At 51.5% G+C, this 17,620-nt stretch overlaps 2 protein-coding genes and 1 long non-coding RNA gene across 3 annotated transcripts in view; 1 reads left to right on the top strand and 2 right to left on the bottom strand.

The window, feature by feature from the left end:
- The first annotated feature begins 359 nt into the window (after positions 1–359).
- FKRP (fukutin related protein) lies at positions 360–6,025 on the top strand. Its single transcript, XM_023748835.1, is given in 3 exon segments — positions 360–745; positions 2,760–3,425; positions 3,427–6,025. Coding segments are annotated over 2 exon segments (1,491 nt in total). The 5' UTR covers positions 360–745; positions 2,760–2,798; the 3' UTR covers positions 4,291–6,025.
- A 4,116-nt stretch (positions 6,026–10,141) lies between these two features.
- On the bottom strand, positions 10,142–10,965 carry LOC111824513. Its single transcript, XR_002827607.1, has 2 exons — positions 10,886–10,965; positions 10,142–10,707 (listed from the first exon to the last, which is right to left on the bottom strand). It is a non-coding gene; the product is annotated as an uncharacterized LOC111824513 (long non-coding RNA).
- A 2,246-nt stretch (positions 10,966–13,211) lies between these two features.
- LOC102427951 (neutral amino acid transporter B(0)-like) overlaps positions 13,212–17,620 on the bottom strand; it is a 13,183-nt gene continuing 8,774 nt past the window's right edge. Inside the window, 3 exon segments of the mRNA XM_014450260.2 lie at positions 13,212–14,789; positions 16,853–16,984; positions 17,126–17,320. Coding sequence (XP_014305746.2) covers positions 14,561–14,789; positions 16,853–16,984; positions 17,126–17,320 — 556 coding nt within the window. The 3' untranslated portion in view covers positions 13,212–14,560.

Raw genomic sequence — 17,620 nt, 5'->3', positions numbered from 1 at the left:
TTGAACAGATGCAGGACAGGATCTAATTCAGGCTCCGGCAGGTTCTCTCTGGTCTCTGAGTGACGAACAGACTGGAGGGAACAAGGGTGGAGTGAGGATGTTCTCTCTAGAACAGCGGTTCTCAACCTGTGGGTCGCGACCCCTTTGGGGTCGAACGACCCTTTCACAGGGGTCACCTAAGACCATCGGAAAACATATAATCACATATTGTTTTTGTGATTAATCACTATGCTTTAATTATGTTCAATTTGTGACAATGAAAATACATCCTGCATAGCAGATATTTACATTACAATTCATAACAGTAGCAGAATTACAGTTATGAAGTAGCAACGAAAATAATTTTATGGTTGGGGGTCACCACAACATGAGGAACTGTATTCAAGGGTCGCGGCATTAGGAAGGTTGAGAACCACTGCTCTAGAAGGTTCTAAAAGCATCGCCTGTGCTTCCGTGTAGCTAAGCTCCAAGACTCTAAGATGCTTAAGACTCTGAAGACTCTGTGTTCCGAAGTTCCCTTCCACCCACAGCAATGAGTTCCATGAGGTCATGGGTGTTGCGTGTCTGTGTGTTGTGTGTCCACTGCTGTGTCCCCAGTACCTAGAGCCGTGCCTGGCATGTTGTAGGAGTTCCACACGTAGCTATCGAAGGACTGGAGGAAGGAGGGATCCACCTCAGGTCCAGAGGCAAGGCCAAGATTCTAAAGGTGAAGAAGTCACTCTTAAAGTGCAACGCAGACTCTTAGGTAACATCTAAGTTGGGTCAGAAAAGGGCAAGCAGGTCTGGGATGGGTGGAGAGGGGTGGGAGGACATTCCTGGTGGGACAGACGGGAACACCGGCGCAGGGCCCCAGGCGCAGGGCCACCTGCAGAGTTTGGCTCCAGGGACCCGAAGGCGCTTTACAGACACAGAAACCCTGACCCTGGCCATCATTTTTTCACCATGTGCATTTTCAGTGCCCAGCTGTGTGCTAGGAACACATGGTGGTAATGGAGACAGCCCTGGTTCTACCCTCCCGGGTCCAGCGGGGCCGACAGACTCATCCCCAGACAGTGCCGAACCAGAACGGGCAGGGCTGGGATGGGGGAGCCCAGAGGGGACTTCTGAGCCAGGCTGGGGTTCCGGGAAGGCTTCCTGGAGGAGGGGCCATTTGAGCTGTGCCTTGAAGCTTAAGTTGGAGTTCTCCAGCAGAAAAAGGCACAGGGAAAGGGGTGTTTGAGAGGAGACTGTCCGAGGCAGCAGGAACAGAGTATGAAAAGGCTTAGAAATAAGACCTCTTTGAAGAAAAGCCCGGGGTGGCTTAGGCATAGAGTTTGAGGAGGCCTGGTCAGAGATGGCGCTGGAATGGGGGGCGGGCGGGCCAGGGCCAGGTCACACAGGCCTGGTGGGATGTGGTAAGAAACTTAAACTTTCCCCCTAGGACACTGAGGAGGCTCTGAGCAGGGAGGGGGAGGTCATATTTGCGCTTTTAGAGACCTCTCTGGGTGGACCCCAGTTGAGGGGGCAATTGTGGAAATGGGGATGGGTCAGAGTGTTTGGGAGCTAGGAAGGTTAGCCGATTAGCTGGATCGCTGATGTCTCCCTCCCTGGGAGGAGAAGGAAGCCATAAAAATCCACGGGGACTTTTTTTTTAAAGTATCTACTGAGAACCCAGAGCTTTAGTTACACCTCCTGTGCTGGAGACCAGCCAAAACTTCAAGTTATACTGGGGACAGGGAGACAGCGCCATCTGGGGGTTGCTTAGGAGTCTGGCCAATGAACTGGGGAGTCCTAAGACTGGCAGCCTCTTTCAACGCAGCCCATTCCATTCAAAACAAAAACATTTTTATCGCGATAAAACACACATAAAACTCATCATCTTAACAATTTGTAAGCGCATGGCTCAGTAGTATTAAGTATATTCGCATTTTAGGCACACAATCTCCAGAACGATTTCATCTTGCAAAACTGCAACTGTAAACCCATTAAACAACTCTGTTTCCCCCTCCTGCCAGCCCCTGGCAGCCACCATTCTACTTCCCATTTCTATTAAAAAACTAGTGGCCAACATACAAATTGGGATAATTCTGATTTAAGAAAACATTTCTAACTTTTCTTGTAAAACTAAAACAAGCTGGCTGACCATCCGGAAAGAGATGACCGGTTGGCAGGATTTGAGGAAGTGAGAAGGGGCAGCGGGGGAGGGACTTGAGGGCCCAGGCTGAGGCATCAGTCTCACCCTGGAGCCAGGGGTGGGGTATGGAAGGGACAGGAGAGAGATCAGGGGTGGCTTCCTGGGGGAAGGAATGGGAGAGAGCAGAATGTACAAGCTGGGCTTGGGGGTGGGGTCTGGGGTGTTTATAACTGAACCCAAATATGAATGAGAAGTTAACAATGAGTATAAGGGTGGGATCGAACAAGGAAGAAGAGAAGGTGACTCATTTGATAAAAACTCAGTCCTAATGGGCACCTGGCTCTCTGCTGAGTGGCTTTGGAGACCCAGCAGTGACCAAGACAGGCTCCCCCTGCGTCTCACAAGTGGGAGGACAGAATGGGTTCCTACACAGCAATGACTTAGAATGGTGGGGATGGGGGGAGGCTCTGAAGGAGTGCAGAGCTGAGTGCAAGACCCAGTCTGGGAGATCAGGGAGGGCTTCCTGGAGGAGGGGAGGTCAGAGCTGAAACCAAATAAGAAAAAGGCTGGGAGGAAGGGCAAGGCTCGGGTTGGAGGGGTTGCTGACAATCAGCTCTAGCCTCCCCTTTCGTTCCCACCTCCCCAGGATGTCGCCGAGGCCCAGCTAGGGCCTGACTTCAGCCCCATGCGGCTCACCCGCTGCCAGGCTGCCCTGGCAGCCGCCATTACCGTCAACCTCCTGGTCCTCTTCTATGTCTCGTGGCTGCAGCAGCAGCCCAGGAACGCCCGGACCCGGGGACCCCGCCGCGGAACTGCCGCCGCCGGCCCCCATGTCACCGTCCTGGTGCGGGAGTTCGAGGCCTTTGACAACGCGGTGCCCGAGCTGGTGGACTCCTTCCTGCAGCAGGACCCAGCCCAGCCCGTGGTGGTGGCCGCCGACGTGCTCCCCTACCCGCCCCTGGCCCTGCCCCGCATCCCCAACGTCCACCTGGCACTGCTTCAGCCCGCCCTGGACCAGCCCGCCGCGGCCTCGCGCCCGGAGACCTACGTGGCCACCGAGTTCGTGGCCCTGGTGCCCGACGGCGCGAGGGCCGAGACGCCAGGCCGGCTGGAGCGCATGGCGGAGGTGCTCCGGGCCGGAGGGGCGCGCCTGGTGGCCGCCCGGGTGGCCTCGGCCAACCCCGCGCGCTGCCTGGCCCTGAACGTCAGCCAGCGGGAGTGGAGCGCGCGCTACGGCCCCGCGCCCTCCGCGCCCCGCTGCGACGCCCTGGAGGGGACGCCGTGGTGCTCCTTGCGCGCGCGCGACCTCTTCAAACTTCTCGGCGCCGCTGGCCCGGCCGCTGGCAACGGCCTCTTCCTTGCAGACGGCCCTGCGCGGCTGGGCGGTGCAGCTGCTGGACGTGACCTTCCCGGCGGCGCGCCAGCCCCCGCTCACCACGGCCCACGCGCGCTGGAAGGCGGAGCGCGAGGGGCGAGCGCGGCGGGCGGCGCTGCTGCGGGCGCTGGGCATCCGCCTGGTGAGCTGGGACGGGGGGCGCCTCGAATGGTTCGGCTGCAGCAAGGAGACCCCGCGCTGCTTCGGGACGGTGGTGGGGGACACGCCGTCCTACCTGTACGAGGGGCGCTGGACGCCCCCCTGCTGCCTGCGCGCGCTGCGGGAGACCGCCCGCTACGTGGTGGGCGTGCTGGAGGCGGCGGGCGTGCGCTACTGGCTGGAGGGCGGCTCGCTGCTGGGGGCGGCCCGCCACGGGGACATCATCCCGTGGGACTACGACGTGGACCTGGGCATCTACCTGGAGGACGTGGGCAACTGCGAGCAGCTGCGGGGGGCCGAGGCCGGCTCCGTGGTGGACGAGCGCGGCTTCGTGTGGGAGAAGGCCATCGAGGGCGACTTCTTCCGCGTGCAGTACAGCGAGAGCAACCACCTGCACGTGGACCTGTGGCCCTTCTACCCCCGCAACGGCGTCATGACCAAGGACACGTGGCTGGACCACCGGCAGGACGTGGAGTTCCCCGAACACTTCCTGCAGCCCCTCGTGCCCCTGCCCTTCGCCGGCTTCATGGCGCAGGCGCCCAACAACTACCGCCGCTTTCTGGAGCTCAAGTTCGGCCCCGGGGTCATCGAGAGCCCCGAGTACCCCAACCCGGCGCTCCTGAGTTTGGCGGGAAGCAGCTGAAGCCCTGACTCCCGCGCCGGGGGGTCAGGGGAACCGCCCTTTGTTTTGATGTCTCCGCCGCCGCCGGGCCAGGGAGACCGGCCAGGGAGACGGAGCTGCCCTGCAGGGCCTTGGACATCAAAGTCGTGCCCGGGGCCCCAGAGCTGGGACAGTTTTGGAAAGAGAAAGCGTGTAGGTTCTGAGGCCAGATCATCGTGATTCAAGCCCCGCTAAGTGGCCCTGGGCCGGTGTCCCGGTTCCTCTGGTCCTCGGTTCCCGCCAGGATTGCGTGAGTACTCGCCATCTCCGCACAGGAAGAGCCCCGGGGACACTTGGCTGCTGGGGTTGCTTCTACCACTAGAGGGCGCCCTTGCCCTATCATGGGGCCCAGGACTTTCTGTTGCGTAGCTTTGACATCTGTGAGCCTTTGGGCTTCTACGCCTGGCCAGACAGAATGACCATCTCCCCTTCTTCCAACATGCCACTCGCTTCCCTCCTGGGAGAGCCCTGGAAACGGGCTCAGAGCGCCGAGGTGCGACTGGCTGTGGTTAAGAGTGGGGTTCTGGATCCGAGCCCCACTCCTTAACTGTTACCTCATTATTTGAGCTTCCTGCACCTGTTTGCCTGCTTGCAAGGCACAGAAACAATAACCAGAGCTCACAGCGACTGAGCACTTACTGTATATCAGGCATTGTTCTCGGTGTTCCACACGGACTAGCTGATTCGTCCCTCTCCTCCGCCCTCCCAAGCGAGAGCTGCTACTATTTCCTCCTTGCAGACAAGGACACTGAGGCCAGAAGGGTAAAGTCACTTGCCAAAGGCCAGGCAGCTTAGCAAGTGGCAGAGTGGGACCCCGAACCCAGGCTGTCAGTCTGGAGCCCACACTGAAGGGGCCTGTGTGCCCTGCTCGACTACTGGTCCCCAAGAGGCCCCCCTGTCACTTAGCAGGGAAAGGGATGGCTGCCTTCCTTCTGTGGTCATGCATCTCAGAGTAAATACTATTTGGGCATGTAACCTGACGTGTGTATTTATCAGTGATATCCAGGTACTGCTGTCATTCTGTATATGAGTAATAAGGCTTAAATTATTTCGTTTTTACATTCAAAACCAATAGAGAAGTTTTGTTGACTTTCCTCATCCCAACCACTTGGTCCGCACCCTCTGGGTGTGTGCACCTGGCTTGTGAAACCACAGGCTCTGAAGTGGGAGGCCCCGGGTTCAAGCCCCAGCGCTGCGGCTTCCTCCCGCTGTGAGCCGGGGCCTCCGTGACTCTGCCTCTCTGTACCTCTGCTTTGCACCTGGGAAGTGGGGGTGATGCGCATACTCGCCCCCCAGGGGTGCTGTGAGGCAGCTGATGGGTAAAAGGGTCAGGAGTCAGGGCTGGGTGTGGGTCCTGGTGTGGCCAACTACCTTCTTTGTGACCTTGGGCGAGTCCCTGCCCCTCTGACCCTATAGATCGGGTGAGTGAAGAAGCCCTTACAGAAGGACGCTTCACACACCAGCAAGAAAAGACAAATGCAGATTTGGCCCAGTCTCCAAAGCCTGACTTCTTAGAACGCGGCCTCTGTCTTTAGCCTCTCAACGTACAGATAGCTCGAGAAGGGACCGCTGGGGTCCCATCCATGGAGCATTCTGGAAACATGGTGGCAACTTAGCTGTTACCTGTGGTTGGGCAGTGCTCTTGGAAGACAGCCCAGGGGTGGAGGACGTCTTATATGCAGGGCGCCTGCACACAATAAAGCAATGTCCCTGGTCACATGCCGTTTTCAAATGTTTGTTTATTGATTGGTTTTAGAGAGCGAGGAAGGGAGAGAGGAAGCAACATCAATTTGTTGTTTCATTTATTTATGCACTCGCTGGTTGATTCTTGTGTGTGCCCTGACCGGGTATCAAACCGGAACCTTGGTGTATTGGGCCGACACTTGAACCAGCGGAGCTGCCCGGCCAGAGCTCACATACTGTCCTCAAATTCCCCTTGGACATTCACGAAGTGCAGGTGATGTTCAAAATATTTTGCATCTAGCGTGCTAATATAAATTAATATATAAGTCAATATAGTCATCAATTTTTTGTTTTTATGTATTTATTTTTTATTGATTTTTTTTAAGAGGGAGAGGTGAAGGGGGAGGAGAGAAACATCAATTTGTTGTTCCACTTATTTATGCATTCATTGATTGATTCCTGTATGTGCCCCCACCAGAGATCGAACCCGCAAGCATGGCGTATCAGGTCAACATTCTAACCAACTAACCTACCCAGTCAGAGCATGTAAGTATTTTTTTTTAGTTCTCAGAATAATAATCAAAATGATCTATCTATAGATTCATATTTCTTTAAGTTATGTGCACAGAACATAAGTTGAAGCTCAACTCATTTTTAACTTATTTAATTTTATTTCATTTAGAAATTGTTGGTGTGATTTCTTGATTGACACAGCACACACACACACACACACACTCATATTATATACAGTATAGTCTTGCCTTAGCTGTGATTTGATAAGGGAATCACATCAAATGCTTCTAGCAACTTCCCATAAAATTGCAAACCATTAGGTGACTTAAGATTTCAGTAGATAAAAAAATTGCTCTTAGTATCAACCATAGTGTTTTGGTGTTTTCTCTTCACTGTTCCAGAACATAACAGCAACTACATTTAAAACTTTTCTAGCCCTTAAAATACAGTCTGATAGCTTTGTCTTGTCAATATTATCTTTATTACCAACTAATTATATGATAGAAAACCCATCACGACAATGAACTTGAACTAATGAATTGCTATTACAATTTGCCATTATTGCATTTTACTGCTTTCTCAATTGCTCTCATACCATTCATCAGCCAGAAGTATTTCAGTATTTTTTTTTAATATATTTTATTGATTTTACAGAGAGGAAGGGAGAGGGATAGAGAGTCAGAAACATCAATGAGAGAGAAACATCGATCAGCTGCTTCTTGCACACCCCCCACTGGGGATGTGCCCGCAACCAAGGTACATGCCCTTGACCAGAATCGAACCTGGGACCCCTGAGTCCGCAGGCTGACGCTCTATCCACTGAGCCAAACCGGCCAGGGCGTATTTCAGTATTTTAACCAGCACATCATACCGGCGCATACTAAGTAAATCTTGGCCTTACTTGTAAAGCCTGGTTAATAATTCTCTGAGCCCAGAGCCTAACTCCCTCCTCCTGCAGACTCAAAGTGCTTTTTGTAAGGCGTGAACAGGTTCTGAATTTTCCAGGAAGTGCAAACCCATGTAAAATGAGGGAAGCCTGCATCGCGTTTTGTTCAAAACTTGGCCAAAGATTGTCAACAAGTTCAGAAGAATCACATTCGCACGGCTCCTGGCAATTAGACACCAAGACCACGTGTTTCCAGCCGTGTTGGGAGCTGCCTGCGCTGCAGGTGTAAACATCGGGCTACCTCCTTGGGCTCTGGGGAGAGGCATTCCCAATTGAAATGCATGTTATAAATGCCTGCCCTTTTATTTCTCCTTTCACTTACCCTTCGGACAATATGAGATGGTTTTTAAAATCGCGTGCAGGTGGGTTGGTTACATTATCCAGGAACTTTATTTCGGGAGAGCCCAGGGGACTTCCCCGGAGCTGACATTCAAGCCAGCACATGCACTGTGGTGGCCACGCAGGTGGTTTAAACAGGAAAACATTCCATGGTGGATGATGAATCCATTGGCAGATGGTCACGGCCATGCGTCCCCTATTGTTACCCTCCTGGCTCCCCCTGGCGCCTCCCGGGCCTCCCGCTGGCCCAGCAGCCAAGGGATTAACACGGCACAGGAGGAGGGAAGGGGTCTGCGTCCTGTTGGAGGGGACAATGCTTTTACTAAGTTGTAAATATTGTGTGCATTGCCCTGGGCATTACAAAATGTGTGCTATGAAAAGTGAGACCTGTGACCAAATGCACCTTTATACACAACAGCCCCCAACTGGGGGCTAGTAACAGATAGTACATCATCTAGACAAAGGCATACTCCTCCGCAATTAAAATAAAAAGGATGAACCGCTGATCCCATGCAAAAACAACTCTCAAAAGCATCATGTGAAGTAAAAGAAGCCAGACGCCACCAAAAGCGACATGCTGAGTCCACTGTGAAACTCAAATCCTCAGTGACCCAGATCAGTGGTTGCCTGGGCCTGGGGGGCGGAGGCGGGCAAGTCTGCAAAGGAGTGCGGGGAGGCCTGGGGTGGCGGGGACATGGGGATGGGATGTATCTGGACGGTGGTGGTGGATTTTCACCAGTGTATACATCTGTCAAACCTCATCTAATTGTCTACTTTAATGGATGCAGTTTATTGTATGTAATTCATACCTCAACAAGGTGACCCACAAAAAGTGGGGGGGGGGGCAGGAGGGGAGGCCTACAGGCCTGGAAGCATTGATCTGCCGCCAGGAGAGAGAAAACAGGGTCATGTCCCTGTGCTGCCTGACCCCCAGAATGCCACTCTGAGTCTGGAACCCAGGCCCAAGCTCCATCCAGGGCCAGCCTGAGCCCTCCCTCCCCAGCCAGGCTCCTTGGAAGGAGCAAGAGGGCTGCCCCAGTCCCTGGCCAGATAGCTCAGTTGGTTAGAGTGTGGTGGCCATGTGCCAAGGTTGTGGGATTGATCCCCGGTCAGGGCACCTGCAAGAATCAACCAATGAATGCATGAATACGTAGGACAACAAATCGATGTTTCTCTAAAATAATTTTTTTAAATATATTTTTTTATTGATTTCAGAGAGGAAGGGAGAGGGAGAGATAAAAACATCAATGATAACAGAGAATCATCAACCAGCTGCCTCCTGCACTCCCCACACTGGAGATCGAGCCCGCAACCCGGGCATGTGCCCTGACCGGGAATTGAACCGTGACCTCCCGGTTCATAGGTCGACACTCAACCACTGAGCCACACCAGCCGGGCTCTCTATAATCATTTTTTTTTTTTAAAGAGGGCTGTCCCAATAATAACAGAGGATTGGGCAATGGAAAAAGGGAGAGGGAGGTGAGCCTGGTCTAGGGAGTGGCCTCAAGGTGCGTGCTTTTTCTTCTCTTATGCAACCTTCACCTTTGGGTGTGGCATAACAGCCATTGTCACCGGAGTGAAAGGCGGCCCTGTTTGCCCAAGGTCCCATCGCCGGCAGGTAGCAGATGAGGGACCTGAACCAGCCTCCTGTAGGCGGGCAGTTCCTGTGTAGCTGGGGCCCAGTTCATTCATCCTGCAGACTGACTGGGTGCCCAGTATGCGCCAGGTCCTGTGTGTGCTCTGGGCAGACAGCAGGGAACAGGCCTAAGGCCCCTCCCTCCAGGAGCGCACATTCTAGCAGGGACCAAGTCTGGAGCCACCTAAGCCCCTGTCTACACTGAAGGGGCTTGAGAGGCTTGAGATGGTTTCAGTTTTTTTAAAAAAATATATTTTATTGATTTTTTACAGAGAGGGATAGAGAGTTAGAAACATTGATGAGCGAGAAACATCGACCAGCTGCCTCCTGCACAGCCCTTACTGGGGATGTGCCCACAGCCAAGGTACATGCCCTTGACCGGACTGGAACCTGGGACCCTTCAGTCCGCAGGCCGACGCTCTATCCACTGAGCCAAACCGGTTAGGGCGGTTTCAGTCTTTCTATATGACCTTAGATCATCGTTTTAGGCAAACTAGTGGCATGTACTCAGGTCATTTTAAAAATGGAACAGAAAAGGGTGGCTAAAGTAGTTTGGTGGAACTTGGCCCGGTTATATATCCTTTGTACACATACATATTGTGTATGTAGATAGTCTATGTAATATATTGCATATGGAGGTATGTACCTCTTTAAACAGGCATCCCACATAATGTAAACTTAACTCATCCTCCAAAAAACATTCCATAGAAAATTTGAGGATAAACAACAATTTTAAGCAAGGAAAATAATGCACTCATGTATGTAGATAGTATATGCAATATGTTGCATATATAGGTATGTACCTCTTTAAACAGGCATCCCACACAATGTAAACTTAATCCATCCTCCAAAAAAAACATTCAATAGAAAATTTGAGGATAAACAACAATTTTAAGCGGGGGAATAATGCACTCGCTCCCAGCTTCCTCCAAAAACTCCACCACCAATTTCCCCAAATATTGACAAAACACTTAAATATTTCTGTAACAACCCACCAAGCACGAAAAAAAACCAATTACTTAACTACCCAACACTAATAAACTCATTCATTGGCTCTGTTTGTATGCAATCTACAAGTTTGCACAGAATCAGATAGGCGTTAAATTACCACACGGCAATGATCACGAGAGTAAATGGAGGAAGAGAAGATGCTAAAGATAATCCAGATGCCAGCGACTGCACGGGGACTGGTCTGCCTCCAGGCGCTGGCAGCAGGCTGCACCGGGACCCAGGAGATAAGATCAGAATGTGTAACTCGCTCCAGTCACACACAGACAGGATCCTGTCGGAGCAGGTGAGCAGCAGCCGGCGTCGCCCACATCCGGGACTCAGACGGGACTCGCCAGTTAACTGCCACGCGTCCAAAACGGAAACCATCCCCACGCGCCACGATATTTTGAATTTAATTTTTTAAAAAATCAATTTGCAATGAATATTATAAAAATAAACATATTACTCACAATTCGGGTGTTCTTGAAAATTCTCCCGAAAAATGATTTAGAAGTTGGTCAGGGCTGCCACTTAGGGAAAATATTTTTTTTTTAAATATATTTTTATTGATTTTTTACAGAAAGGAAGGGAGATAGATAGAGAGTTAGAAACATCGATGAGAGAGAAACATCGATCAGCTGCCTCCTGCACATCTCCCACTGGGGATGTGCCTGCAACCCAGGTACATGCCCTTGACCGGAATCGAACCTGGGACCTTTCAGTCCACAGGCCGAGGCTCTATCCACTGAGCCACACCGGTTTTGGCAGGGAAAATATTTTTTTATAGAGGCGCCTGGCATATGGGGAAGGTCCGCCGCTTGCGTCTAGAGACACTTGTGGTGTACAATGGGCTACGAGTTGCACAGCAGGTTCTTTTATTTAAATAACAAATTTGGGATTAAAAGCGCAAATCGTTACTGGGACTATTTGCAGTGAGACTTCGGCTATCAAGGGATACCCGCCTTCTTACGTAAGTGATCACAGCGACAAGTGAAGTTCTTCCTATGAGATGCACAACGTTTTTAACTGGAAGATAATCTACATAGGAGACATGCACACCACTTAAGTGCCGAAGGTTCACTGATTTTTCCAAACGTTCCCATCTGTGTGAGCATCACCCATATCAAGACATGTCACACCGGCTGCACCACAGAAGGTTCCCTTGCGCCCTCTCCCGGTCCCCGAGCACCCGAAAGACCACCACCGCTGTTCCTCTATCCCAGCGGGTCTCAACCTGTGGGTCGCGACCCCTTTGGCGGTCGGACGACCCTTTCACAGGGGTCGCCTAAGACCATCCTGCAGATCAGATATTTACATGACGATTCATCACAGTAGCAACATGACAGTGATGAAGTAGCCACGGAAATAATTGTATGGTTGGGGGTCACCACATGAGGAGCTGAATTTAAAGGGCCAGAAGGTTGAGAACCACTGCTCTATCCTGTCCCAGGCCTTCATGTAAATAGAACTATATAGTATGTACCGTTTCTGGCTTCTTTCACTCCACATATTATCTGCGAGATGCACCCATGTTGAGTACAGTTGACCTTGAACAACAGGGGTGTTAGGGGCCCTGACCCCCCATAAGTCAAACTTGATTTTCCCAGAACTGAAGTTGTCCCTCAGTATCCAGGACTGGTCCCAGGACCCCGTTGGATACGGAAATCCATGGACATTCAAGTCCCCTGTATGCACTGATCTAGTATATGACATAGAGCAGGGGTCCTCAAACTACGGCCCGCGGCCCACATGCAAATACAAATATTGTATTTGTTCCCGTTTTGTTTTTTTACTTCAAAATAAGATATGTGCAGTGTGCATAGGAATTTGTTCATAGTTTTTTTTGTGTTTTTTTAAAAATATATTTTATTGATTTTTTACAGAGAGGAAGGGAGAGAGACAGAGAGTTAGAAACATCGACCAGCTGCCTCCTGCACATCTCCCACTGGGGATGTGCCCGCAACCCAGGCACACGCCCTTGACTGGAATCGAACCTGGGACCTTTCAGTCCGCAGGCTGACGCTCTATCCACTGAGCCAAACCGGTTTCGGCCATAGTTTTTTTTTTAAACTATAGTCCGGCCCTCCAACCATCTGAGGGACAGTGAACTGGCCCCCTGTTTAAAAAGTTTGAGGACCCCTGACATAGAGCGATGCATACAGTCAGCCCTCTGCATCCAGACTCCCAACAGATCAAAACAATGCAAGTATTTATTTATTTTCTTAATCTACGTATAAGTGGACCTTCGCAATTCAAACCCATGTTGTTCGAGGATCAACTGTGTACCAGTACTTGCTTTTTTTGCCAAGCAGCCTTCAATCTCATAATGAGCATTGTACCAGTTTATCCAAGGATTGTACCAGACTTCCTTCTGAATTTTGGCAATTATAAAGACAGAGGCTATAAACATTTGTACCCTGGTTTTTCTGTGAACAGAAGTTTTCATTTCTCTTGGGTAAATTCCCAGCAGTGGGGCTCCTGAGCTGTATGGGAAGTGTATGTTTTATTTTGATAAGGTTGCCTTAGCCGCCCTGGCCAAGTAGCTCAGTTGGTTAGAGGGTTGTCCCGATAGGCCAAGGTTGTGGGTTTGATCCCCTGGTCAGGGTACAAATAAGAATCAACCAACGGCCCTAGCCGGTTTGGCTCAGTGGATAGGGCATCGGCCTGCGGACTGAAGGGTCCCAGGTTCAATTCCGGTCGAGGACACATGCCCAGGTTGCAGGCTCAACCCCCCGTAGGGGCGTGCAGGAGGCAGCCAAGCAATGATTCTCATCATTGATGTTTCTATCTCTCTCTCCCTCTCCTTTTCTCTCTGAAATCAATAAAAATATAGTTTTTAAAAAAAGAATCAACCAAGGAATACATAAATAAGTGGAACAACAAATAGATGTTTCTCTCCCTCTCTAAAAAATAAAGAAAAGACTGCCTAGCCACTTTCCAAAGTGTCTGGACCATTCTGCATTGCCACCAGAAATGCATGGGCTCTGTCCAGCTGCGCACATGCCCGACAGGACGTGGTGTGTGTGTGTTGCCATCCCGGTAGGCGTGCGTGGCATCTCCTGGTGGTTGCCCATAGTGTTGACGGACAGACATTTCCCTGAAGTGCCACTTATCCTGTTTTTTCTTTTGTTTGTTTGTTTTTTAATATATTTTATTGATTTTTCACAGAGAGGAAGGGAGAGGGAAAAGAGAGTTAGAAACATTGATGAGAGAGAAACATCGATCAGCTGCCTCCTGCACACTCCCCACTGGGGATGTGCCTACAAGCAAGGTACATGCCCTTGACCGGAATCGAACCTGGGACCCTTCAGTCCACAGGCCGACGCTCTATCCACTGAGCCAAACCGGTTAGGGCTGTCCTGTTTGTTTTTTATTCCTGTGTAGCTAGTGCTTCTAGTCAAATTCTTAAAAACATCTGATTAGATATACTTGACAACTTTTTTTTGTTTTGTTAATCCTCACCTAAGGATATATTATCCATTGATTTTTAGAGAGTGGAAGGGAGGGGGAGAGACAGAGAGAAACATCCATTGGTTGCCTCCTGAATGCGCCTGAGGTATGTGCCCTTGACCGGAATTGAACCCGTGACCCTTCAGTCCATGGGACGGACGCTCTAACCACTGAGCAAACTGGTTAGGGCTTGGCAATGTTATTGCTAAAAAATGTCCTCTGGAGCGACAGCAGTGTTTGTCCTTAGTCTCCCCCTACCCAGAGTTCCCGGGACAGGGTGGAGCGTACCGTGGATCACAGCACCCACACACACCCACACCCACCAAAATAACCAGCAAAGGAGCCAGCACATGTGGGAACATCCCATCAAAGAGGCCACAGTTCCACGCGGCGACCTGTGCCCTGTGCCACGCCCTGAGATGGGGGGCCAGGACGCCACTTGTCCATTTGCTGTTCCGTAACCTTGGGTGGGGGCAGGAGTTGAGATCAGGGAGGTTTGGGGAGACATTCACACCCACATACACATATGTCCTAGCAGCAAAGCCTCACCGATCTGGGGCAGGGGAGGGAGGCTGGGCCCCTGGCTCCCCGGAGTGTACGGGCGGGGCCGCCAGAACCCCGGCGTGTCCCTTTATCCATCTCGTGCGATTTGAATGTCCAAAGTGCCCCATCGGCAGGGAAGGTCCCTCCTGGGCTTACATGACAGATTCCTTCTCGAAGCCGTCAGCATCCGCAGCAGGTCTCGGGTAGCTTTTGAGGAGTGGGTTCCCCTCCTCAATGGGGACGGGCATCGGATCCACACACGTCTTCACCTCGAGCAGCTGGGGCACTGAGCTGGCGGGCTTCGTCCGATCCACGTAATGCTGGAGGAGGCCCGCACCAAAGGCGTCGCCTTCCACGTTGAGGACGGTACAGGACCGGTCCCTGAAAGGCGAGGAGTGACGGGGACATGAGTGGGAGGGGTGGGGCTGAGGCCCAGCTCTCCCCCGTCTCTCCCGGGAATCACGAAGTCCTCATCACACCGCCCTACACAGAACCCTATGCTATGGCCCCGGGCCCCGGGCATCCCTCCACCCTCCAGGATGCCAATGATCCCTTCTCCTAGAGCAGTGGTTCTCAACCTTCTGGCCCTTTAAATACAGTTCCTCATGTTGTGACCCAACCATAAAATTATTTTCGTGGCTACTTCACCACTGTAATGTTGCTACTGTTATGAATCGTCATGTAAATATCTGATATGCAGGATGGTCTCAGGCGACCCCCGTGAAAGGGTCGTTCGACCGCCAAAGGGGTCGCGACCCACAGGTTGAGAACCGCTGTCCTAGCGCCTCAAAGCCCCCACCCCCCTCGCCTCTGGAATGCCAAAGTGTCCCATCATATTTCCTCTGCCTCTGAACCCCAAAGGTCTCCTCCTCTGTCCTCTCCAGACCCTATTGATCCTTCTTCCAATAAAACAAGATTTGTTCCTTCTGGAACCTCAAAGTCACCCCCTCCTTCTCTTGGGGCCCCAGAAGATCCTCCACCTCCACCTCTCCTCTTCCCCCTGAAACACCGAGTTCTCCTTCAGGCCTTTCTCCTCCTTAGAATCCCAAGGATCTTTTTCTTTCCTCTTGATGCTTTCTGTGTTTATGCGACATTTTAGAAAATGGAGCTACAATTCACATATCATAAAATCACCCATTAAAAAGTGGACAGCCCAGCCCTGGCTGCTTTGGCTCAGTGGATAGAGGGTCAGCCTGTGGACTGAAGGGTCCCAGGTTCGATTCCAGTCAAGGGCACATGCCTAGGTTGCGGGCTCAATCCCCAGTAGGGGGCATGCAGGAGGCAGCCGATCAATGATTCTCTCTTATTGTTGATGTTTCTCTCTCTCTCTCTCTCTCTCTCTCTCTTTCTCTCTCTCTCTCTCTCTCTCTCCCTCTCCCTTCCTCTCTGAAATCAATAAAAAAAATATATATATATTTTAAAAAGGGGGGACAATGGGGGGATAAGGACACATATGTAATACCTTAATCAATCAAAAAAAAAGTATACAGCCCAGTGGTTTTTAGTATATTCAGAATTGTGCAACCATCACCACTATTCAATTCCGGAGTATTTTTACCACTCCAAAAATAACCCCCCACACCCACTAAGCAGCTATTCCCCCAGCCCTAGGCAGCCACTAATCTACTTTATATAGATTTGCCTATCCTGGGCATTTCATAGAAATGGAGTCATAGGCCATGTGGTCCTCTGAGTGTGGCTTCTCTCGCTCAGCATAATGCCCTCAGGGCCACCCATGAGGTCACACGGATGTATCAGTGCTCCATTCTGTAGTCCATTGGATGGATAGGTGACATTATGTCTCTCTCTTCACCAGCTGGTGGACATGTGGGTTGCTTCTACCTGTTCGCTATTATGAATAGTGATTAATAGAATAACATACTATGAACATCTGTGTACAAGTCTTTGTGGAGATGTTTTCAAGTCTCTTGGGTATAAACCTAGGAGTGATACTGCTAAGACCTATGGTAATTCTCTACTTACCTTGAAGCCAAAATGTTTCCAATCTTGTATGCTCTTAGTAGCTTAATACAGATAGCTACCAATTATGTCTGCAGCATTTACAACTTACTAGGGGCTCTCGTAAGCAAGTTGCGTTTAAGTCATCTCCTCTCAAGGAGGGATTATTCTCCCCATTTTACAGATGGAGAAACTGAGACAGAGACTAAATACGATCCCAAGGCCATACTAGCTGGCAGTGGTGGCGCTGGGATTTGAACACAAGCAGCCTGACCTAAGGGTCCACTCTATTACACACAAGCCCCAAGACCCCTTCCTTCCTTCCTTCCTTCCCTCTGACCGGATGCTCAAGGTCCCATCCCCTTGCCTCTAAAACTCCTGCCTTCCTCTCCTCTTCTGCCCAGAGGCTCTCCATGACCCTCTTCCTCGTCCGCTTCCCCGGGAGGACCCCTGAGCCCCCCATGAAGCCCCAAACCCACACTCACACTAGCCAGTCCACAGCCAGGATCCAGGAGATGTCGACCGGCAGCCCGACTGCCTCCAGGATGATGGCCAGGGTGAGGACGCCTCCAGCAGGGATGCCCGCGGCGCCCACGCTGGACGCTGTGGCGGTGACCCTGGTTGGGGGGGGGGGGGTGGGGGGGAGAGAGGGGAGGTCAGGGAGGGGCCTCTCAGTGGGAGAAGCTACCGCAGGAGCCCTGCTCCGCCAGCCCGTGTCCACTCTCAGGGGAGGGGTCAGCGGGCCAACCCACACTCACAAGATGGTGATGATCTTCACGAAGTTCAAGGGGAGCTGCTTGTTCTGGGCGATGAACACCGCGGCCACACACTGGAAGAGCGCGGCTCCGTCCATGTTGACGGTGGCGCCGATGGGCAGGATGAAGCGGCAGATGTGCTTAGAGACGCCGTTCTTCTCCTCCACGCACTTCATCATCAGCGGTAAAGTGGCGGAGCTGCGGGGGACCACAGATCAGGCGCCCAGGCCTGGCCACGTCTATGCACCAAGGCTCGGCTTTACCTTCTGTTTCCCTTCAGCCAGTATCGTTGAGAATGAAGAGTAAGCCAGGCTGACTTGTTCTTACTTATTTATTTATTTTTGTCAAACTTGGTTGACTTAACTCTATGGCCTTTGAATGAACCCAAAAGCTTAAGCTCTGGATGCATAAAAATAAACAGAGCGTCTTCCTTGCTCCCCCTCCCGATTTCCCTCTCTATCTTTCTGCTTTTCTTTGGACTCCCCCTATAAATTCTGT

Source organism: Myotis lucifugus, unplaced genomic scaffold, assembly GCF_000147115.1.
Source record: "Myotis lucifugus unplaced genomic scaffold, Myoluc2.0 scaffold_1901, whole genome shotgun sequence".
In the NCBI taxonomy this organism is placed as follows: Eukaryota; Metazoa; Chordata; class Mammalia; order Chiroptera; family Vespertilionidae; genus Myotis; species Myotis lucifugus.
The sequence above is the reverse complement of the archived record's forward strand: the minus strand, read 5'-3'. Positions and strand labels throughout refer to the sequence as shown.